Source organism: Syngnathoides biaculeatus, chromosome 4 (genome assembly GCF_019802595.1).
Source record: "Syngnathoides biaculeatus isolate LvHL_M chromosome 4, ASM1980259v1, whole genome shotgun sequence".
Classification (NCBI taxonomy): domain Eukaryota; kingdom Metazoa; phylum Chordata; class Actinopteri; order Syngnathiformes; family Syngnathidae; genus Syngnathoides; species Syngnathoides biaculeatus.
Genome location: NC_084643.1, coordinates 8,660,618 through 8,685,098, shown reverse-complemented (window position 1 = coordinate 8,685,098; position 24,481 = coordinate 8,660,618). Strand labels below are relative to the sequence as shown.

The following is a 24,481-nucleotide window of genomic DNA, read 5'->3' as shown; positions in this document are numbered from 1 at the left end:
ACACATTCACAAAAATAAATAATTACACAAATAAATCATTGTAATTTCTGAATACCACTGAATGTGAATCGTATCAATCCTATTTGATTTTTTTTATAGATTATAAATATTTTACATACCTTATTCAGGGGCACTATTAGCAAGAAATATACATAATAAAAATGTTCTGAGCAGGATAAGGTGCAATTTTATGCCATATGGCCACCAGCTCCAATAAATACACCGTTAAACCCAAAACTCTCTGGCAGCATCACTCAAAACTAAGCGCTGTTATTTTATCTTAGCGTGTTATTCACTTTGCATAGTCTTGGTTCCATTTCCACTCAAAAGACTGATACATGCATGCATGTGTGTGTGTGGGGGGGGGGGGTTGCTTGAAGGCCATGACATTCATTTGTTTACCTGATTTAAACTCACATTAAGCTACAGCCCAGTGACTGCACATATAGCAGTGACTCATCCTCAAGCCCCCCCCCTCCAATGCAAAATCAGCTTTCATGAAGCAAAGAAGCATTTTTGCGTCGCAGTCATTTCCAGTTTGACGCAGCATTGAATGGGCATCTGCAATTCTGTGGCGACATCTGCAGGCCGGTTAGTGTACTACAAGTTTAACCAGAAGCAAAGTAGAAATGAAGTCAGGACAAGACGCTTTTACTGACGTGTGACAGCTAATAAATGAATACGACATTGGAGCGGGAATCAAAAGTAATACCGTGTCGTATTAGTCGCGCAGCAGTGGCAGTAACTTGTCCGTTGACGGGGAAACTTTATAGTAAAGTGACATCAAATATGGGTCGACTCCTAGCTTGTTTGACGCTAGCTTGTCACAAAGTGAACTTTCACACGCCGAGCACGAACGGAACAAAGTCGCAAGCCCGCTTTAAGTCTGGGAAACGTAAGTCAAAATCATCATTTTCCCATCCACAGACAAAATGTTATCTTGGCTGAATTAGCCCGTTAGTTTAATTTGTAACCCATTTGCTAGAATCCAGAGTTTGAACGGTGACTGGGCGAGGGCGCCATGTTGTTACCCACTTTGTCGAATCACTCATTCAGAAGCAGATGCCGTTTGCTCCCAAAATTCTCAAAACATGTTTTTTTTTTTTTTTTTTTTTTTTTGGGAGGGGGTTTATTGAGGATAAAGTCTCTGATTTGCGAATCGTTGTGAGTGTTAATTGTTGTTTGTGTGGCGGCCTCTCCGGGGTATATGATGGTCACTGAGCTGAGATGAAATATCACAAGTTTTGAATATGTCACAGACTATAATGACTTGAACTCGTGAGTTTTATTTGACGTTTCCGAGAATAGTTTGCCCGAAAGTTTTGAATGAACTCCAAATGATACCATGTAAGGTGTTCCACTTTCAAATGGTTTCATACATACCAAAACTAAACTATTAATTTTTAGTAGCTGTATACACAACTACCTGTCATTTGGAACCTACAAAAGGAAATTTTTGTAAATCCATTTTTCATGATGAACCAGGTCTTTTTGAAAAGTATGACGAATGAATCCATCCTCCCGACTGTTCGAACAATATCCAGCAACACAACGAGCCGGCATTTTGGCTAACACGAAGGAATAAAGAGCTACCTTCCAGCAGGTAAAACTAGTAGAAACAAACGAGACCACCCGAGTGCGCTCCTGCTGACGACATCACTTCCTGCTTCTCCAAAACAAATCCCTCGAGAGGATTTTCACGGGAGTGACAAAAATCCATATATGTCGAAATCATGTTGTGTGGTGAAAAAACGGATGGCTCCATTCCGGCTGCCTTTTTTTTTTTTTTATTAATAACATACTAAAAATCAAGCATTTCATGACAGTGGAGCTTGAAGGTCCCCCCCTGCTATGACCCAATTTCACGCCACACCCACACAAAAAAAAAGCAAACAGTAATAATAAAAAGTGTGTGAGTCATATTTGACGCTTGGCTTGGAGTCAAGCTGTAATCCCCTCGGTGTGGTATTTCCAGATCTGATTTATATTTCAAGTAAACATATTTAATCCCCCCCCTGCCCGATCGCTGCGAAATTGTTTGGAGGCGCGACAAAAGCCGGGCCGCACGGCGACTGATGAATCTCTGCCGATAACGTTTGATATCGCTTTTTCTGTCCTCATCCCACCTGTGCGCACGAGTGATCTGGCAGCCCCTTCAGTACTTTTGATTGCATCCGGTTTATACGGACGGGGGGAGCCGGCGGGAGCGGAGAGGACGGGACAAGGTCGCGCTAACCCAGCTGCCGAAGAGTCACTCCTCTCCCGCGTCTCCTCGCGTAAAACATCATCCCTGTGAGCTTTTGATTGATCTCTTCTGTGTATGATATATTCATTTTTCCCTCTTTACTGGCATGTCGAGTTAGCGTGGTGCCGCTTGGAGGAGCCACCGCTGCGTTGGATTGCAAAGAGGATGATTTGTCTTTCCTTCCAGCGTTCTTCACACTTGACGCCGGTGTCCAATTTCCAATTTTACGAGAAAAACATACAGAGTATGAGCATTAATATTGGAATCGGTCTTTTCTGGAAATTTTGCCGACCTCCATTTTGTTTGCATTAATGCCATAGAAACATATTTTAGTCAGCCCCAAAATCAAGCATTCGTCATCAAAAAGGCCTCATTCAGTGTGTGGGTCGCTGGTGTCAAACATAAGGCCGGGGGGGGCCAAATCCGGCCCGGCAGATGATTTTATGTGGCCCGCGAAAGCAAATCATGTGTCGCAACTTCCGCGATCCTTGTAAAACTCTGTGCCAAAATTTCAGATTGTCATATATCATAATTAACGTTGAGATATTAAAACCAAGGGCGGCACGGTGGATCAGCTGGTAATGCATTGGCCTCACAGTTCTGAGGTCCCGGGTTCAATCCCAGACCCGCCTGTGTGGAGTTTGCACGTTGTCCCCGCGCCTGCGTGGGTTTCCTCCCACATTCCAAAAACATGCAACATTAATTGGACACTCTAAATTGCCCCTAGGTGTGATCGTGAATGTGGCTGTTTGTCTCCATGTGCCCTGCGATTGGCTGGCAACCGGTTCAGCGTGTACCCTGCCTCCTGCCCGTTGGCAGCTGGGATGGGCTCCAGCACTGCCCGCGACACTCGTGAGGATAAGCGGCGAAGAAAATGGATGGATGGATATTAAAACCAAACATAAACAATTATTATTAAAATTATTATTAAAAATTATTGAAAAACCCATTTCCCTTGATTTCTGATCTCCAAAATAGTTCATAAATTTCACGTGTAAATATAATGAGGGGGCGGCATCGTGGTTCAGGTGGAAAGCGTTGGCCTCATAGTTCTGAGGTCCCGGGTTCGATCCCGGACCCACCTGTGTGGAGTTTGCATGTTCTCCCCGTGCCTGCGTGGCTTTTCTCCGGGCATTTCCTCCGACATCCCAAAAACATGCAACATGAATTGGACGCTCTAAATTGCCCCTAGGTGTGATCGTGCCCTGCGATTGACTGGCGACCAGTTCAGGGTGTACCCTGAACTCCTGCCCGTTGACAGCTGGGATATGCCCCAGCACTCCCCACGACCCTTGTGAGGATAAGCGGCTAAGAAAGTGGATGGATGGATGGATGGAATGCGATTTTATGCTTTCACAGTCATAACGGCCCTCTGACGGAAACTAACTCCAATCTGGCCCATGACAAAAATGAGTTTGACAACCCTTTTCGGCCATTTTTTTGTTTTGTTTTGCTCCTACAAAAATTAAGATTTCTAATTTCAATTTGTTTACGGAAGAAGCGAATCGTGATGATATTATTCAAAAGAATTACTTCCCCCTCCTGGGGTTTGCTTTATTTTCCCTGATATTTTTATTCCCCAGCAGTAACTTGCATTAAGTTCCACAGAAATAACAAATACGTACATCAGGATATACACGATTAGAGCAGGGTAGGGACTGAAATGAGCCTACATTTAAATTTTGCTTTAAAAAGTCTCCCTTGAATAAATTGACATTTACCCCGTTCAGAACTTTTGTCTTTTTTCATGATCTCTCCTGCTCTGTCACAACCTTTTATCCAATGCAGCATAAAAGCGAGTAGGCAATTTCTGTAAAATATGCTCGGCCTGGAAGTGCATACTGTACTTTGGCTCTGAAGTTTCCAACGTGCCGATAAAAGTGACAGATTTTTGCAATGTATAAACGTGGATCACGTCTTTGGCCGTGTTTGGCGCGATTGACTCCCTTCCGCGGGGCTCCTTGCCTACCACATGGTCCAAAAACGTGAGAACGATTCCACATTTGTTGTCTGATTCTTAGTGTGAGTTTGTCACTTTTTTTTTTAGAAAAGTTATCGTCAGGGGTGAAAAAGTGTCACGACATAAGTCGCTACGTTGGCAACGCTGACCGTAATTTTTAATTAGCTGCGCTCTGTAGGCAGCCATGTTGTTAGCGCTAGCGGTGCACACTTTGAAACTGTAACAAATTGGATGAAAAAAAACAAAACGTCCTGAGTAGTAGTTGAAATTCCATCTATTATCCAAGCCGCTTATCCTCACAACGGTCACAGGAGAGCCAGGGCCTTTCCTAGCGAGCTCCGGGCGAAAGGCAGACTACACCCTGAAGTGGTCGCCAGTCATTCGCAGGACAGATATCGACACCGTCACTGAGCGGGAATCGATCCCACGTGTACACCGTTACGCCATCACTGACTCTATTAATTGATAAAATCGATGGTGAAAAGTGATACATTTTGTCCTTACCTTTGAAGACAGGTGACTGTGGCCTGGCTTTTGACACAAAGGCTTCACAGAAATAGCCCCCCACCCCCTCCTTATACAGAGACGCCAGGACGGTGCACGCGGGGGCAAGTTCTTCAGTTGTCTATAATCCAACATGAAATGATAAATGTCACCCGTCAAAGAAGCGGGCGAGATTGACGATATCAACGTGGGCCCTCAGCGTGCAGCTTGGCAAAAGCTCCTTTTTGACAGGTGCTCCATTCTGTTAAATAGGAATCTGAGCTCGGCTGTTAGTCACGGTAATGCGCCAGCGCCGACTGACTTTTTTTTTTTTTTAACAAATGGAACAAAATAACCCCTAAACCCTCTTGATTAGTATGGCGAGTGCGCCGCTTCGCTTTCAAAAGGAATAAAAGCTTCAACAAGCCCATCTCCGCTGATTGGACAGCGATGATAAAAGGCTCGAGTTACTTTCGAAGGATCATTCAATAGACGGCCTCAAAAAGACGTTTTGGACGGCAAACTGAAATCCAGAAGCCCCCGTCGGACAGCCGTGACCTTCCCCGGCCGGGTGGGCCCTCGTAGCCCAGATTGTTTTTTTTCCTCGCTCTGACTTGCGTAACCGTCGTTTACTGATGGATGGATGGATTGGTGGAACCAAACGCTATTCCCAGTGGGCAGGATTAAATAAACCGGTGGTTCTCAAAGTGTAGTACCAGCGCCACTTGTGGTATGCGGGCCCTCTCAAGAGGTATGCAAAAGGATCTAGCGCAGTTACCATAATTTCCGGCCTACAGAGCGCACCAAATTATAAACCAGTACATTTGTAGAGGAAATACCATTTGGTACATACATAAGCCGCACCTGTGTAAAAGCCGCTAGTGCCCACATTGAAACACGAGATATTTACAAAGAAAGACGGTAAACAGAAAGCGTTTTCAAAGTTTTAATACCTTAGCTTAGCTTAACATAGCAACAACATGGTAGCACGAACAGGGCTGGTTTAAAAAACAAAACAAAAACATACCGGTAAAAAAAAAAACAGACACGCCAGCTATACAGTTGCAACACGGTAGCACAGCCCTAACGGAGCCGGTTAAAAAAAAATATACCTAAATCACTGAGACGTGGCAGTAACACAACAGAAACATGCTAGCGTGGCGCTAACTAAAAAAAAAAAAAAAAAAAAAAAAAAAATATATATATATATATATATATATATATACCGGTAAAAATCAATGAGACACGGCAGTAACTCAGCAACAACATGGTTAGCACAGTGCTAATGCTAGCGGTAACAGGGCCAGTTAAAAAAAACATACCAGTAAAAGTCACTTCCTCGGCACATATATTCCACCGGTCTCGCTCTTACCTTTTCCCCTCGAGTGCCCCCTTGCGGCCATTAGAAAAAATACACAAATTAGCCGCATCACCGCTTGAGCCATAGGGTTGAAAGCGTGTGAAATAATAATTTTATTCCAATACGTTCACATTGAAACATTGATGTTTTCAAACGTAGGTACAAATGTTATCGAGGTTTTATATGCAATCCAATTAAATTGAATTATTATTTCAGATTTTGATGGGGTTAAATATCTTGCTTTCACTCCATCGCCCACTCTTAAGCATTGTCAACAACTTTCTGGCTGATCTTTTGCTCAATGACTTAGACTTTAAAGAGGCCACGATGGCCCCCTGCTAGGAATGAGCTGCCTTCTAAAAAAAAAAATAAAGGAACAACTTCACTTTGAGCTCAGACAGAAATCAACCCCCCACGGTCGCACCACGGGCACTCGCTCTGTTCCAACCGATCTGTCAGAGTAGACCCCCCCCCCCCCTCCCAGCCCCCACTTACGGCTGCCCTCCCCGGTCACAACATTAGGTACGTCTGCACACTCACACGACATCTGAAAATGAGAACTAGTTGGCAGGTTATGCTTTTATTGTTTGTATTTCCTGGTTCAGTTGATTATTCACGTCATGACTGAAATTTTTTTCCCCGCGTTTCAAACAGATTTTTTTTCAAAATTATATTATTTTTGAAGGGTCGCTCCCATGAGCTTGCGATGAGAAATCATACCCAAGTTTTGTGTTGTGCAGAAATATGAACTTATTGCCATTCTTCGCCATAACACTCCACTCATATCGGGGCCAAGTGACTACAACTAAGCTCAGTCACTCACATTTGAAAAAGGTGTGGTCAGTCATGCCCGCACATATAAAGTTACGAGTGTGGTCCACCGGTCATACATGCAGACATAAAGTTGCGGGTGTGTGTTCTGTTTGTAATTCTGAGTGTACCCCTTTAAGAGTGGAGGGGGCCGGTGTCAGGTAAACTAGGAAGTACTGTAGAAGTAGGCTGAGCAGCAGCCCGTTGTTAGAGATTGTGTGCTTCCGTGTTTTAAAAAAAAAAAAAGTCAGGCTGTGGTTCACTCCGCTGGGTCGGTTTTCACGTCCGCTGAGAGTGTGCGACAAGTGCGCAATTGCGCAGTGGCGCAGCTTACAGGGAACATTGCTCAAGACTACACAAAATAAGCGACGTCTTTCAATATCTATGTATTTCTACTCGTAACAAATTTTACGCGCGTGATTTTTGGGGCTCGACTGTGCAGATTTGCGAGTGTGATGTATGTGCCCGTCAAATCACAGCGACTGTAAGCTCCGCCTTCTTGGCTCGCTATCGACGCTTGTTTTTAACACCCCATGAGAGATTTGTACACCCGTACAATACTGCAGTATCCGACTCCCCAGTCTCCACTTTGCCGCAGTGGCTCTCAGCCCTTTCAAATTAAGTGTCCCTCCTTACTGTGGTGAGCCACGCCGAGTCGTAAATACTGTACAAGAAGAGGCTTTTCTTCCTTCGTTTTTGTTTTTTGTTGTTTGTAATCATTCATAGTAAATGAGTTTTCACTTTTCCCAACGCACTTAAACATTATTCTCGCGACGATACTGTTGAAGCAACTTCGGGTTCAGTCATCTTGCTTAAAGGGTCAGTCCGGTCGTTGAATTAACAATGGATCGGATAGGTCACGTCATATGTACGGTACCTTGAAAATTTGAGGGTTAATCCGATATCATTTAACGGTGTTTTGAGAAGATTTCCATCGGCAATTCCGAATTTTCATGGGCGCCGCCATTTTGGCAAGTCACCTAACCTACGTGCGCAAACAAAGGCTCGCTTACGTTGTGACACTATTATGAGCAGCGCTGATTTCTCAGATTTATCCTCATCTGATGAAGAAAAATGGTAATATCGGTTGATCGGGAAGACGGAGGAATACTTCCATCCAGATTTGAACCCGTGGCTGTAAATAATGTAGAATTTTCGGTTCTTCGGACGGGAATGACGCGGAGTCTGACTATTCGGTGGCCGACGTAATAGGTCGAATCCGCGTACGTGGGTCACGTGACTCGCCAAAATGGCGGCGCCCAATGAAAATTCGGAATTACCGATAAAAATCTTCTCAAAACGTCATTAAATGATATCGGATTAACCTCAATTTTTCAAAATACAGTACATATGACATGACCTATCGAATCCATAGTTAATTCAACGACCGGACTTCCTCTTTAAGGACACTTTGACAGGTGCTCCGGATCATATTTGGCACTATTTTTTGTACGTGATACTGCTATTTCGGATTATCTCAGGACAAAAATTAATTGTGCAGCCAGATACCTTTATGACAGAATACTATTGTTTTAATCTTCCATGTCAATATGAAGACTATATTTGGATGTTATGACAATACAGAACTGTAAGATCCTGCCTAAATGTGTTTCATCGGAGCTGCGTTAACCAAAAATGAAGTGTAAACGGCTTTTTAAACACGCATCCATCACTTTTTGAAGGGTTTGAAGCTCACCTTCGACCTAGAGAAAAAGGTGAACTGCCAAGTTATTTTTGTGAGTGACTTATTATGCAAGTATGGTCGGGCAAAGTCCCCGACAGATGCAAAATGTCAGCGCTGGCAGGAGACGACGTTCATTAGCATCCCTCGGCATTGACACGCTGCGCCTCGGGCTCCCAAGAAAAGTGGCGTTGGCCGATCGGGAGGGATTAGCTCCCGTTTTCCGAACCAAGTCTGGACAAACTCGGAGGAATTGAGGAACGTATAGGTTGCCTTATTTATTGATGAGTGAGGGGTAAAATATTTCAAAACGGGTCTATCGATGAGGCAGTGCAGTCGCAAAATATAAGCACAACCGCCATAAACGTCGGTAAATGTCAACTGAGCTGAAGCACAAAGAATGACCATTAGACCGCGTACAATCGACTTGCAAAATAAAAGTAAATATATGTTTGTAAATCCAAAGTCCTGGAACTTAAATGTAGCATTCTTCTTATTTTTTGTTTATTACGTTACTGGCCAGCTATCACATTATGAGCCTAATAAAGCTTTGAAAAGTGCACATTTACTACGTTAAGGGCTTCTTTTTTTTTCATTTTTTTCTGCTGGCACAAAAATCAAGATACGCCGCCATTTGCGCCTCCTAATGACAACAACTTCATTCTCGTACTAATAAAGTTAATAAACTACTATATTACATTATTCCTTTCACATTCTGACATTTTTCTCTTAATAAAATGGCATTTGCATCTCCCTTTCTTTGCCAGTGACAATAAAGTTTAATCTTATCGCCGTCATATTTTGGCATTGTTCTCCTAACTCTGAGTTTATTATTGTCTTTTAACGCTGCGACACACCCCCATACGACTTCATTCTCTTATTTGATATCGACGTTTGTTTTTTGTTCTCTTTTGATATTGACTTTATTGCCATAATATTATGACTTTATTTTCACAAGATTGCAATTAGAAGGTTGTTGTTGTGGAAGTCTTTTTATGACATTTTGTCCCACGTCCTTTGTGAGAAAGGGGCTTTTTCTTACAAAACAATTTAACCCTTTCGAGTACACGGTCGCCGCTGTTTTGCCCTACATCGCTTGCGTGATAAGCAGTTCCTCCAGATTGCGTACATCCGTTCTCAACTCAGCGGCAATTACCTGGTTGGGCTGTCAGTTGGCGTCTATTTGTAAGAGAAGGTCTTGCTCAGGGCGGGACGGTGGATCAGCTGGAAAGTGTTGGCCTCACAGTTCTGAGCTCCCACGTTCAAACCCGGCCCCACCTGTGTGGAGTTTGCATGTTCTGCCCGTGCTTGCGTGGGTTTTCTCCGGGTGGGCACGCATTTCCTTGCACATCCCCAAAACATACAACATTAATTGGAGACTCTAAATTGCTCCTAGGTGTGATTGTGAGTGTGGCTCTTTGTCTCAATGTGCCCTGCGATTGGCTGGCAACCAGTTCAGGGTGTGCCCCGCCCCCTGCCTGTTGACAGCTGGGATAGGCTCCAGCACTCCTGCGACCCTTATGAGGGTAAGCGGCTCAGAAAATGGATGGATGGATGGTATATTAAATGGGTCCATTAGAAATGGCTCAAAGAGAGCACTTTTGTTGAAAATGGATGGATGGATGGATGGATGGATGGTGTTGCTCATTGGTAGCACGTCGCAGTTTGGTAACAGGCTGTTAGTGTCTATATGCCCTGCGATTTGGCTGGCAACCAGTTCAGGGTGTACCCCGCCTCCTGCCTGTTGACAGCTGGGATAGGCTGCAGCACTCCCGGGACCCTTATGAGGATAAGCAGCTAAGAAAATGGATGGATGGATGGATGGATGGTCTTGCTCATTGGTAGCACGTCGCAGTTTGGTAACAGGCTGTTTGTCTCTATGTGGCCTGTGATTGGCTGGCAACCCGTTCAGGGTGTACCCCGCCTCCTGGCCGTTGACAGCTGGGATATAGGCTCCAGCACTCCCCGTGACCCTTATGAGGATAAGCAGCTAAGAAAACGGATGGTTGGATGTTCTTGCTCATTGGTAGCACGTCACAGTTTGATAACAGGGTCAAGAGCCCCCCCCCCCACCCGCATCCCTGCATATGTCTCATGTTGCAAATGGCAAGCGAGGAGGGGTCTGCTATTATTTGCTCGTTGGATGAAGGGACGATTGGGGAAGGCCTCTACGTGTCCGACTTTATCGAGGGGACGCTCGCCTGCCGACGTGTTGATAGCAACGAGGGGAAACGTGATCGGAACGCCGAGCCGCAAATAGACCGCGTGGGCGCACTTCGATCAAGCCGCGGCGCTATTACATTCGTCTTTTCCGCTTTCGGTTCTTTGGACTTTTGCACGCGCCGTTCCCCACCCCCGATGCGGGGACATTTGGTCCAGTCATGTCAGGAAAAAGAAAGACAATGAAAAGAGAGGGAGGCTGAGGGTTATTAGGCCAAGTAAACAAAGCGGGGTTGTGTAACGCTGGCTGTTAATTCACTGACCTTTACCTTTTACAGCCTAATGCATTCTAATAGGGCGGTGCATCCCTCTATGACCCCCCCTCCCCACTGCACCCCCCCACACCCATCACATGCATTATACACAGTACACACACTCGGTTGTCAAGGAGATCACAGCTCCATGGATCAACCGAAAAATCTTAATGTGGTTTTCAATTGTTGATGTACAGATGCGAGTCGAGGTTTTTCTCAAGCGTCTTGGTCAGCACAAAAATGATGTTCATTTTTTTTTTTTTCTTCTTCTTTGCCAGCACCCTTCCTGGTTTGCCGTGTAAGTGAGCCCCGCCTTGTTTTTGGGGGTTGCGCACACCATGCAAAAAAATGACCTGTCCCTTGACGACACCTGGCGGGACAGCGTGAGTAAAAATGCACCTTATTCACATTTCTTTATTTCAATCCCACTTTTTGCATCACTAATTATTATGGAAATGATCTTTTGGGAGGCGATTATACACGGGACAATATTCATAGTTCAGAGGTTTCGAACCAAGATTTTCCAATCGATACATGGTTGTGTTCATTGGCCGCTCGATGTTGTGAAGTCGCTTTGCAGAAAATCGTCCCAAAAACCTGATATTTCCTACTCAGATGATGTCACAGAGTTGTGTGCGAGCTATCCATCACTCACTCCTGGCCGTCTAGATTTAAAAGACATTTCCTGGAAGTCCTCAGCGCGCAGCCGGGTCGGTCGGCGCTGCCGTGTTTCACCGGAGATGCAGCTTGCGCTGACCCGCCGTGGACGGTTCTGGGCTTTGCCTATCAAGCATGAATAAGACATTCGATTTTTTTTCTCAATAGCTGTTGACCGCGAGATGGAAGTCTCCTAAACTGGCTGACATGAGAGGGGAAAATGCATTGGCTTGCACAGATGATGCGTGTGAGAAGGAGGGAAAAAAAAGCCCAAAATGATAAAAATATAAAATGATAAATATAATTGGAAGATGTTGTTGATGTTGAAACATTCTCCATTGTTGCTGTTTGCCTGTCACATGACTTCAACATATGAATCATGTGGAAGGATGAGACCGAAATGTAAAAATGACAATATTTATCATCGGGTTGTGGTGATCGACTGTGTTTGTTCGGTGGCTATTAAAAGTCTGCACACCCCTCTTCAAATGCCATATTTTTATATTAAAACATTAGCCCATAGTAAATAATTGAAAAAAAATCTCCACCAATAATGTCAGCAATAATCTGTACAACTCAGTTGAACAGTAAAAAAAATATGTATTTTCACGATGGGAAGATAGGAACTCATATAATGTGGTTGTAGAACTGTACACACCCCTCTTCAACTGGAATGCGGCCGTGTTCGGAATCAACCAATCACTTTTTATTAGACAGGGTCAGATCTGTTTTTAGAGCCATGACAATATTTTCGTATTTTGAAGCGCATGAAACGCTTCCGTTTGCTCTCACTGACAGACCAATATTGCTAAGCTTTTATTCTCAGTATGTAACGATGCATTGCAACGTATAGATACTGCTCAGTTTGTTGCTAACTGTATTTTGACATACACACATCAAGCAAACTGGGTTGAGCAAAAATATTCCTTTGTCAATAATCTGCTCAAAACATTCACAGTTCAAGGTTGTTGGCACTGTGGGTCACTAAAACACGTATCTTACTTCCAATACAAAATGGAGGAGTCAAGGTATAATGTGGTATGTGCAGTGCCTCTTTTGAGGGACAGTTCCGGTGGTATCTCAAGTAGAGATAGGTGTTGTTAACAAAGTGTTCTAAGACATGTTTTATTTGGTTGCTTGGATTTCTAAAGTAATTTTACTAAACGAGAAATCATCTAAATCCAGTTTCAGTCTTGACTGGAGGAAAACTGCGTGCAACTGATTTGCATGGAGGATTTAACTGAGGGAGTTCAGGCCCCCGATGAGAGTACCTCCTAAAATGTGAGTTTTCTAGGCACGTCCAACTGATAGGAGCCCCGGAGGTGGTCCCCAAACACTCGGGAGGGTCGATACAGAACCTCCACTGGCCTGCCAACGACCCGATGTCCCGTACGTTTGAAGAAAAGTGCTTTCCACGGTTATAAAGTTAGGAAGGCTAGGCTGGAGTTTACAAAAAGTATACATTAGTCTCAACAATTGAAAGTTTTATGGACTGATGACACAAAGATTAACCTTTACGAACGTAATAGCTAAAGGTTCAGAAAACAAACAAAACGAAAAACATTGTCACGATCCCAGAAATGCTGAGGTTGTCAAGGCCCCCCTTTCCCCCACTAATCTTCATTGATGGGTAACAGGAAGGTAGCAGCAAAATGAAACTCAGAAGTCGACAGAAACATTTTGTTCAACAGTTTCAAGAAAGACGCAAGCAAACGGAGTGGGAGATCCTTCAGCACGCAGTAACGTAATGATCCAAAAACACATTGCCGAACCAACAGAGGAGGAAGAGGCTGAAGGTCAAGTCATTCTCCAGACTCAAACACTATGGAGCATGTATTTTACTTGCCTAACTACCTATGGCTGAAGGCCGTAACCGCCCTCCATAAAGAGTTGAAAGCTAGGGAAAGGCATGAAAGTCATAAAACTTCTCATCTTTGTATCTAATACAAGATGTAGGTACCTGGAAATAAAAGCAAAATAAAAAAAATTGGCTGGTGGAAGTGTGAATATATTTATCACAGCCAAGCAGTGCTGTAAAGGTTGCCGATTCATCTGGGGGGGGGGGGGGGAGGCTTGACTCTGACCTTGGAAAAGGACGTTAATCTGCGAGCACTTCGGTCCCAACTGCACAAGCATCCATGCGTGTTAATATGTGATTACAGGCAAATAAGGCAATGACAACCCTCTGTGGCATGCTTATACATTCAAAAGGGACGTTTAATGGAAAATGTACCTTATAATTGCTTGTATATTGAGTGCCTCATAACTTTTTTTTATTCATTTTCCTATTACCGAAAATGTGTCTGCTAGCGACCCATCCTACAGATATGCTGTTACATAATAAGTGACCCCCCCCCACACCAACTACCTGTATCTCTGGGCATGACGTGATGAGCTCAGTTGGGTGAAAATCCAGAGCCCCTATCGAGCTTGTGCACCTACGTCACCGAAGTCACGTGACTGGCCATATTGACGATCAAGCAAAGCATTCTTCAATGCTAAGTCAGTTGGAGACGGCACGAAAATATGTTTTATAGCATGACGCCCAGAGTTTTGTCCGATACCGTTAAACATTTAGACGGTGATAAACAAAGGTACGGGGAAAAATGAGACACTTGCCATAGAGTACCCATATTTAATGTTTAACGTGATGTTTTCGCCGATAAGAAATTGGACCGTTAACCCACTTCCACTGGTCTTGGACAACTGGATCTACACATGGATCTGGTGAGTAAGTCGTCGAGATTTACATGGAAGAATTTGAAAGCGTAGAAAAGTCTGGACGCATACAAATACTTTGTTGCTGGATCTGTTCTCAACCAAGAATAAATCCTACATGGTGATGGAGCCACTGAGATTTTTTCAATACAAATACCAATATTTCAATAAATGACCCCTGGTTTTAATTAATATGATTGGGGGAAAAAATGACAATGGCTCCTCCGTACATGAAGCGTGTTCCGGCCACACGTTAACCTACTGTGTGACCGACGGTTTATTTTCTTATTTTAAATACGCATTGGACTCATTTGAGAACAATGCATATTAAAAAAAAAAGTGTCGGGGAGAGGTTTACCGAAGTTTAACGTGTGTCCGCAACACGCTTCCGTGTACTTTGAGACGAATCCCTGTTTTTTTTTTTTTTTTTTTTTAACGCATTGTTTTCGAATGAGCTAACTTGGCATTATAAATACTTATTGGGAATTTGAGATTGAGAATAATAATTCCTACCTGAAATGAATCGATCGCTACACAGTCGTGTGTATTTGGGTGGGCACCATCCATCACGTTTAATTGCCGAAATTCATCGATCTCTTCCGGTCTTTTCAGCTGGTATTCTATAAAATGATCTCCTTGAATATCTGTCTCGTCTGTTGTAACAACCAACAGCACAAAAAGTCTCGGGTATTGTAAATATTCTGCTCCGGTTCAATGTCCACCGCACTGTCGAGCAGCTCTTTTTGACCGGCGATATGGCGCCGTGAAAATGTTGACGTCACGTGCCCGAGCTCTACTAGATGGGGTTGGAGATATAGTCACTGGCAGGTATTTTTGTTTTTAATTTAATCCTTTTGTTTTGTATCCAATTAGTTAGTTGTTTTTTCACGGTCCTGTTCCAGGCATGTTTTTTTAAAAACCCGGCAAGTGTTCAAAATTTTGAACGCAAACAGATCCTTAACGGAATCCAGTGGCTGCGATTAAAGGATATTGGACAGATGGTCTGATTAGAGGTAAACAAGAGGGTTACAGGCAATAAATTTTGCAAGGTCAGCCCTGGTTAATTACTTGATATCATCATCAGTCAAGCTGGGTGAAGCTATCGGGTAAAGGTGGAGAAAAGAAAGGCGTCCACATCAAGAGGACAAGTAATTAAAAGGCGGCAATGGCGAGTTTGGGACGCAAAAGCGAAGGCCGCTCGCCAGCCCCTACGGAGATAGCGCAGGGAACGCGTTCATCAGCGCGGCCCCGCTCACGACACTCTTGGGGGTGACCCGTCCAATCAGGCGCCGCTTTTGATGAATAGTCATGAGTCACCTTATCAGCGTCGCCACGGCAACACAGATGCAACCGTAACCGCTGCGAACGCGCCGAGAGAATGGGCCAAAAGCAAAAGCGGCTCGCCGCTGAGAGTGGGCTCGGAGCCAGGTGACCAGACATAGATGACGGACAGGGATTTCATTTCATGCCTGGTAACGGACAAAAATGAGGACTTTAATTTGTTAAGTGAAATGAAACCGCAATAAATTATCATAATTAAAAAAAAAGAAAAAAAATCAAGTACGTGCAGGTGAAGCCCGGGAGGCACACGAGAGGAAAAGTGGGTGACACGATATTAAATGAGCAGAGCCGGGAAATTAGATTGAGCTGCATCAGTGAAGGACAACATCATCAGAGAAATGGAAAAGTAACAGCTGCAGGAAATAAACTGTCATCATATGGAACAATGGATTGAAAAGGTGGATGATTCATGACGGCTCCTCGACAGGTAGCGCGTCTTCGTGCTGGCAACGACAAAAGTGTGAAGAGTGCTCGTGACTCGGGACGAACCCAAGTATGATTTGATTATGTCGATATTGTGTACCGTAATTTCCGGCCGACAGAGCGCACCTGCTTATAAGCCTCACCCAGTACATTTTTAAGGAAATACCATATGGGTACATACATAAGCAGCAGCCGTGTAAAAGTCGCAAGAGCCCACATTGAAACACGAGATATTTACAAAGAAAGACGGTAATCAGAAAGCGTTTTCAAAGTTTAATACCTTAGCTTAGCTTAACATAGCAACAACACGGTAGCAGAACAGGGCTGTTCAAACAAACGAAAAAAAAAAACATTCCGGTGAAAAAAAACAAACAAAAAAAACAGCCATGGCAGCTAGACAGTACCAACATGGTTTCACAGCACTAACAGGTTGAAAAAAACCATACCTAAATCACTGAGCCGTGGCAGTAACCCAGCAGAAACCGCTAGTGCGGCGCTACCAGGGCCTGTTAAAAAAACAACCCCCCAAAAAAAACATACCGGCAAAAGTCACTTCCTCGGCACATGTATTCCACCGGTCACATTCTTACCTTTTCCACTCGAGTGACCCCTTGCAACCGTTAGAAAAAAAAAAAAAAAGCACAACTTAGTCGCATCACCGCATAAGCCGCAGGGTTGAAAGCCTGTGGAAAAAAGTTGCATCTTATAGGCCGAAAATGACGGTACTTGTGTCTAAGCGAAACATACTACAGTATTTGGGTAGCAGAAGGTGTAATTCATTCCCCACAAGTCAACATCACAAGAGGGAAATCCATTGAGGGACAATTTTGCACCCCCGCCCCTCCTTTCTTAAAACGCTGACTGATGCAAAGTTATATGTATAGTATATGTAGAGTAAAAAACTCTTTCAGAAAATGAATATTATTTTTGAACAAGTAATTTGTAGTTTAATTTTGTCATTTTTTTTGTTGACAAATGTGTTAAAATATCTATAAGTATTTCCCCAATTAGCTTTGCCCCAATTTGAGATTTATTAATGGAAAAGCTCAATTCAAAGCATGGGTACAGTATTTGATTGTTTCCAGTAAGCCACACGGCAAATTATGAAGGTTGTCGCGAACAGTAATGTCATTTAAGTGTATGTTTTCAAAGCCTGCCGCTGATATATTTCGATATTTACTTTTGTTTACTCTTTAATCACCGAGATTCATGGCCATGAAGCAATTCATTAAGTCCGTTTTTCTCGTTAATGACTCAACACGCTGAATCAGTCTGTCATATTTTTTAGCACGTTGTTTAATTTTAAGGACTAATGGCTGACTGAAATGAGTTGTTCCTAATTGGGATTCAAACCTTGGAACAGGAAAATCCATTTTTTTTGCCTTTAGGGCAAATTTTTTTTTTTTTCTCATTATTGTCATTTTTTTTTTTTTTTGACTGCATCCTTAGCTTCCAATTTATTTTTCGTGGTAGAATCTCTTTTTGAAATTTCAAACTCATGTTCCCATGTCTCGTTGTTTGCCCCGGAGGTCACCACAAAGTTCAGCTTGCGCGACTGCAGTTGCTTCGAGATGCTTCAACAATCGATTCCTCGCTATCGACTCGCTGACTTAGACCACAATTAGTATTTATTTTCCTCGGCTACCACGAACATAATTGAAGGAGGCGTTTATTTGATGACTCGCATCGTGACGAGTGGAGGCTGTAATGAATTGGAGGAATTTCGGAAATTCACCAGAACGTTTTGCTCCGTTATAAAGAGCCACTGTAACTGCTCCCCGTTTCCACTTGATCAGCGATTCGAAAGGTCTTTTGATTTGTTTTTGTGTACTGCCTACTACTTGTAAGTGTCACGTTCTTCCATCTAAGCCTATCTCATGCATCTTCCTCTCTAACAGCCACTGTCCTCATGTCCTCCCTCACAACATCCATCAACCTTTTCTTTGGTCTTCTTCTCTCTCGCTCTTTTGCCTGGCAGCTCCATCCTCAGACTCTCTCGCCTCTGGACACGTCCAAACCATGGAAGTCGGCTCTCTCGAACCTTGTCTCCAAAACATCCAACTTTGGCTGTGCCTCAAATGAGCTCATTTCTAATCCTATCCAACCTGTTCACACCAAGCGAGAACCTCAGCATCTTCATTTCTGCTTCCTGTTGTCTCTTCAGTGCCACCGTCTCCAATCCGTACATCATGGCGGGCCTCACCACTGTTTTCTAAACTTTGCCCTTCATCCTAGCGGAGACTCTTGTCACAAAGAACACCAGACACCTCCCGCCAGCTGTTCCAACCTTGCCTTTCATCCTAGCGGAGACTCTTCTGTCACGTAGAACACCAGACACCTGCCGCCAACTGTTCCACCCCGCTTGGACCCGTTTCTTCACTTCCTTACCACACTCGCCATTGCTCTGTATTGTTGACCCCAAGTATTTGAAGTCGTCCTCCCTGATTATCCCTTCTCCCTGGAACTTCACACTTCATCCTCCGCCACTAACATTCATGCACATATACTCTGTTTTACTTTCTTCTTATTACTTTCTTCATTCCTCTCCTTTCCAGTGCAGGCCTCCATCTTTGTAAACGTTCCTCCGCCTGCTCCCTGCTTTCACCGCAGATGACAATATCATCTGCGAGCATCATAGTCCAAGGAAATTCCAGTCTAACCTCACCTGTTAGCCTATCTATTACTACCGCAAACAGGAAGGGGCTCAGCCTGGATCCCTGATGCAATCCCTCCTCCACTTTAAATTCTTCTGACACACCTACGCCACATCTTGCAAACCATACTGTTGCTCACAGATACTTACTTCTGTCCTGAGTCTCGCTTCCACTACTCTTTCCCCGAACTTCTTTTTGTGACTCTACTACCTGTTCCTTTATTCATGAGGGCGGTCAGCAATCCGCTGCATATTTGAAAGAATTACATAAATTAGTAGCCGGCTTCATGCGGCGGGTGAGATTGTTTTTGTGCCTTCTTTTAAACTTGCCAAAACAAATTTGTTTTAGCAATCTGGTCCCAAAATACTCGATTGCCTCTGTTCGTCTGCTCGCCTGACTAAGCAAGTCCTGGCGTCGTGTTGAGGTAAGCAGGCCCGCTATTTATTTATTATTTAAAGCTAGTCTAAAAAAAAAACAACCAAAAAAAAAAAAAACATCGCCAGCCACCCATCACTCTCATTTCACAGCCCGTTGAGCGCATTTAAAGTGTGATTAATCTCGCAGGTGTTTGGCAGCATGCTCGGCGAGAACGTCGGCTCGATGTATGAAGAGCGACGTGTGAACTGTTCTCGGGAAGGTCGTTGTGGAGATTTCAGGGCGCAATGATGCCGCCGTGCCATCGGGGTCAAAGTTTAGCAGCTTTCAATTCATGGCTGACACAGTGGATTTCCTTCCCATTTCAGCCTCGCTGCGTGAAGATGGAATAAAAATTCAAGCGGGATGTTCTTTCTTTCTCTTCATTTCTGTCCCGTGACAAAGACTTTTGGTACCATATTACAGAAAACGTGCTGCATTTTTTGCCCTACGCTGCTCCCCCAAAACGCTCCAGCTCTCTGTTCATGATGGATGGACAACTCATAATGTGGTTTGTCAGGCATATGGTCTGAATGTGCCAGTACGCCATTCCCACATAATCTTGCGATGAATTATTTGCCATTTGTGTATCTCTCTATTCCTTACATTTGTCACTAGCAAGCGGCTCGGCTGTGGACCCAAACGCAGGACTCCGAGACGAGGGCATGATATTAGGATTGGTTTTATTCCAGAAAAAGGTCGAACGCAAATAGGCTGTCCAAAACAGGTGGAAGCACAAAAACGCTAGGCAACAGGCAAGATCCAAGAACGAGCGCAAGGTCCGATGACTACGAGGCAAACTTAGAAACATGGACAAGACGTAATCATACTAAAGAGGGTTAGGGAATGCTCTTCAGTAAACTTGCAAACTTATGCATGGTAGCGGAGTATTTCAAGATGCAGTAATGCAAACGCAACAAACTGGCAAATCTCGATAACACATTCACAACTTATATGCCTGGCCAATCAGTGACCAAAATGTAACTTGGCTGTGTGACGGGTGTCAGTAGTGGTACCGCCCAGGGCGGTGGATTGGCCACGCCCCCCCACAGGAAGCACCGCCCATGGCAGTGGCTTGGCCACGCCCCTGACAACATTACACAATGCAATGCACGGGTACTCGTTCGTTCTTCCTCACCAACTTGGACATCTGATGGTCAAAAGTGTCTTGTCATTTGACAGCTGACCTTCTTTTTCTTTCGGCTTGTCCCATTAGGGGTCAGCACAGCGTGTCATCTTTTTCCATCCAAGCCTATCTCGTGCAACCTCCTCTCTAACAGCCCCTGTCTTCATGTTCTAGAAAAACACATCGTAACCACGGCCGCTTTCAATTCTGACCAAACTTGTTTTCAGACAACACAAAACAAACAAAAAAAAGAAGTTTAATAAACATATTCTGTTAAGACAAAGCTGTGAAAGATCATCAGACTTCAGGGTCATACACTGCACAGTACAATCTAATACAATATTTCATCATGCGTTGGCCTGCGGGCATTTATCGAACAGGGGCATCGATTAGGCTGAAAGACATTTTTGGGACTAATATTAACCCTAATAAATTACTCTAAACTAGTGCTTAACGATGAAAAAAAAAAAAGACCCACTGTGGCGTGATCACATGTGAACATCTACCAGAAGTCTAATCATCATTAAAAAACATCTTTAATAATATACTCATTACAACATGCGGTTGGACTCCACTCTTTAATTATCAAGCAACCATATATATATATATATATATAATTTTTTTTGTGTGTGTGTCATCAACCCAGTCTATAAACTGAGCTCATTAGTTGTTTTTTTTTCCCCTGCTGGAAAAGATGAGGCATTTATTTGTCCTAAGTGGGGAAGAGCGATGCGCTCCGTTTGCGGATGACGCACCTGCCGACTAATTATGGAACTGTATGACCGTACTTTTTGACGACATAAACAGCCTGGCTGTAAATTCCAGGGTGGAGGAGATTAAACTCTCCTTTTGCTCCAGCGGCAAGCCCACGCGCGTGTGTGTGTGTGCACGTGCAAATGTATAAATGTGGCAAAAGTCCCTCGCACTCTATACTTGAAGGTCGAACTGTCAAGTATAATATTGCCATTTTTTTTTCTCATTAACTCGCTTGTAGTGAGGCAGAATAATGGGAACTGCATGAGTAAAACAAAATATGACAAAAAAATGCTAGAATAGGTAATGATAATAACTGATATAATACACTTGAAGGTCCACTGTCATGAAATGCATGATTTTTAGTATGTTATTCATGAAAAAACTGCAGCCGGAATGGACCCATGCTATTTTTCACCACAAAACATGATTTTGACGTATATGGCTTCTGGTAACTCCCGCCATGAAAATCCTCTCGAGGGATTTGTTTTCGAGAAGAAGTAGGAAGTGATGTAAAGGACAGTCCCGCCCTCAAGTGGACTCGTTTGTTTCTACTAGTTTTACCTGCTGGACGGTAGCCCGTTGTTTCTTCGTGTTAGCCAAAATGCCGGCTCGTTGTATTGCTGGATATTGTTCGAACACTCGGGGGGATGGATTCAATCTTCATACTTTTCCAAAAGACCCGGTTTGTCGTGAAAAATGGATTGCATGGGTGAAAAGGACGAGAGCTTCGTGGGTTCCAAATGACAGGTAGGTGTGTAGACAGCTACTAAAAACAACAATAATTGAGGGGGAAAGGTAATCCTCTCATAACAAAAGATCCGCGTACATAAGTCAGATTTGGTAAATGTGTCGATGTGCACGACGGCTTCCGTGTAGTAGCCGCGGAAGGATGGCCTCCGCAGACCTTGTGGATCGCTGCCGGCCTTGTCAGCACGGCTTCGGCCGGGGTGGCTCGTCGCGACGCTGGGCTGCAGTGGCCCATCTCTGCCGCGGAAGTGGATCAGACGGGGAGGTGGTTTGGCTGCATGTGGTTTAGCCGTGATCCGCATATCATCTAAATATGGCTCGCAACGATAGGGTAATATTGCCCCGGTCACTTCTTCGAAAAGTGCTTCCGTGTCGGAAGGGGCGTGCTCGTCTCCTATAGTAGGTGGCACAGCGTCCCAGTGTGATGTCACGGACAGAAGATGCAGCCAATATGGCGACAACTTGGAGGTCCAATGAGACTTCCGCAACTTTGCGCATGGATGACGCGCTCTCCGCTCATATTTATTTTTTCGTATAGAGATTGAAGTGAATAATGTTATGTATTTGTCATTACAATATTTATTTTAGAATGCTTATAGGGATGACACTTGGGCTTTAAGATGGGAGGTTTTCTTTGAATTTGGTGGGGTTTTTTTTGTTTTGTTTTTGGCTGATGCAAGAAAACACATTTTCCACAAAGCACTATTGGAGAAATCAAGATCTGAACTGCGGTTTTGTTGTCATTCATGGAAGTAAAAAAAAAAAAAAATGCATCAAGCCTATCTTGACAAATTAAGACATCAAAAGTAAGCAGAAGTAAAAGTTGTCAGAAACACAAATGGTCAAGTCAAGTACACACAGACCTGACAAATCGTCTCAAGTACAGTATCAACGTACGGTATTTTTTACTTCCACCACTATGATTATGGAAGAATGTGGAACGGTCATAGAACATTTAGCGCACAGAATCCCAAGCCTTTTCCTTGGACGCAACAAGACAGAAAATTGTCAACAAAAGTTTGCCCCCAGTGCATTTCAACAACATCGGAAAAGGGAACTCTTTTTTTTTTTTTTTTCTTCCAAGATGGTGACTGAGCACTTCGCCAATTGCAATCTTTCTCATTCATCTCCTCTGTCCTTCCCCCTCTTTCACTTCTTTCCAGATCACTTTTTCCCTCGCCTCAGAATTCATTTAAGATTCACTCTCTGATAGCGTCGATTGCTAAATTCATGGCGTGGAAATGGACGATGGCGCCGCCGATGAAAAGTTTGGCTTTTTTTTCGGAATCCTGTGCTCGGATTACCCCCGTGGCTCCGTGGGATGGTGACGAATTCTCAAATCTATGGCGGCCCCTTCGGCGAGCTCACAGTCAGAAAGCCCAGAGAAGAAATCGGGGAAGGGGGCCTCTTGGATTCCGGCAAGACTGCGAGGCTCTGAGCAGATGGTGCAGATGGGATAATCAGCAAAATGGATCGCCAATCTGAGACATTCCAAACAGCAACAAATGCTGATGTCCTTCCGTTTATGAATACTCTATATTGTTTGAATCTTATTTCAACATTAACCCAACCACTGGACTGTGGGGACAATCAGCCAATCAGGGAACCTCTCGACAAACAAACGTTCACACTCACATTCAAACCTGTGCGCAGTTTGCTCTTTAACGTTTTTAAAATGTGGGCGTGACTTGTTTCAATTAGTTCTGAGCTGTGTCGATGTTCAGGTTCAATTTTGTTGAAACTTTTACGTGCAATATATTTTTTGAATCATTGTGTATTGCTTTATGTTTTTCCTATATAAGCACAGTGTTGTTGATCTAAGTGTGGAAAGTGTTATACTTAATATGAAATATAATAAAATTAAATGTACATTTTAGGAGAGAAACTTCTTGTTTTTGATCAACACTGCGGTTTATTAAAACTTCTCCAGCTCAGCATCTCACCTGCCATCTCCCAGTGGATCTACAATTTCGTGAGGCGCAGGTGAGGTGAGCACCGGGGCACCTCAAGGTTGCGTCTTCCCCCCTCTGCTCTTCTCACTCTCAACAAACGACTGCACCTCCAGGCACAAGACTGTCAAACTGCTGAAATTCGCAGATGACACCGCAGTCATCGGCCCCATCAAAGACGGCGACGAGTCTGCGTATCGACAGAAAGTGGCAAGATTGGAGCTTTGGTGTGCTCAACACAACCTGGTGTTGAACACTCTAAAGACCGTAGAGATGATTACGGACTTCCGGAGGCATCCTTCGCCACAGCTGCCCCTGACACTGTCCAACGGTCTTGTGTCAACTGCCGAGACCTTCGAGTTCTTGGGAATTACAATCTCACAAGATCTGAAGTGGGAGACGAACATCAACTCTATCCTCAGAAAAAGCCCAGCAAATGATCTACTTCTTGCAGCTTCTGACGGAGCACGGCCTGTCACAAGAGCTGCTGAGACAGTTCTACACGGCGGTCATCCAATCAGTACTGTGTACCTTCATCACAGTCTGGTTTGGGCCCACCACAAAAAAGAAGACAATCCGACTACAACGGACAATCAAAACCGCTGAACTGATTGTCGGCACCGCTCTACCCACTACTGAAGACTTGCACGCCACTTGAACTAGGTCCAGAGCGGGCAGGATCC

The 24,481-nt window shown here is 43.9% G+C and overlaps 1 protein-coding gene across 2 annotated transcripts in view; it reads left to right on the top strand.

Moving 5' to 3' along the window:
- LOC133498950 (cAMP-specific 3',5'-cyclic phosphodiesterase 4D-like) overlaps nucleotides 1-24,481 on the top strand; it is a 235,066-nt gene that overhangs the window by 9,282 nt on the left and 201,303 nt on the right. Inside the window, exons 1-2 of one of the 2 annotated variants that reach the window (XM_061816317.1) lie at nucleotides 755-895; nucleotides 11,292-11,396. In XM_061816317.1, the coding sequence (XP_061672301.1) occupies nucleotides 11,352-11,396 (45 nt within the window). In that variant the 5' untranslated portion in view covers nucleotides 755-895; nucleotides 11,292-11,351. Of the gene's footprint in view, nucleotides 1-754; nucleotides 896-11,291; nucleotides 11,397-24,481 lie in introns of those variants that run through there. The other variant, XM_061816319.1, reaches the window with a different exon arrangement.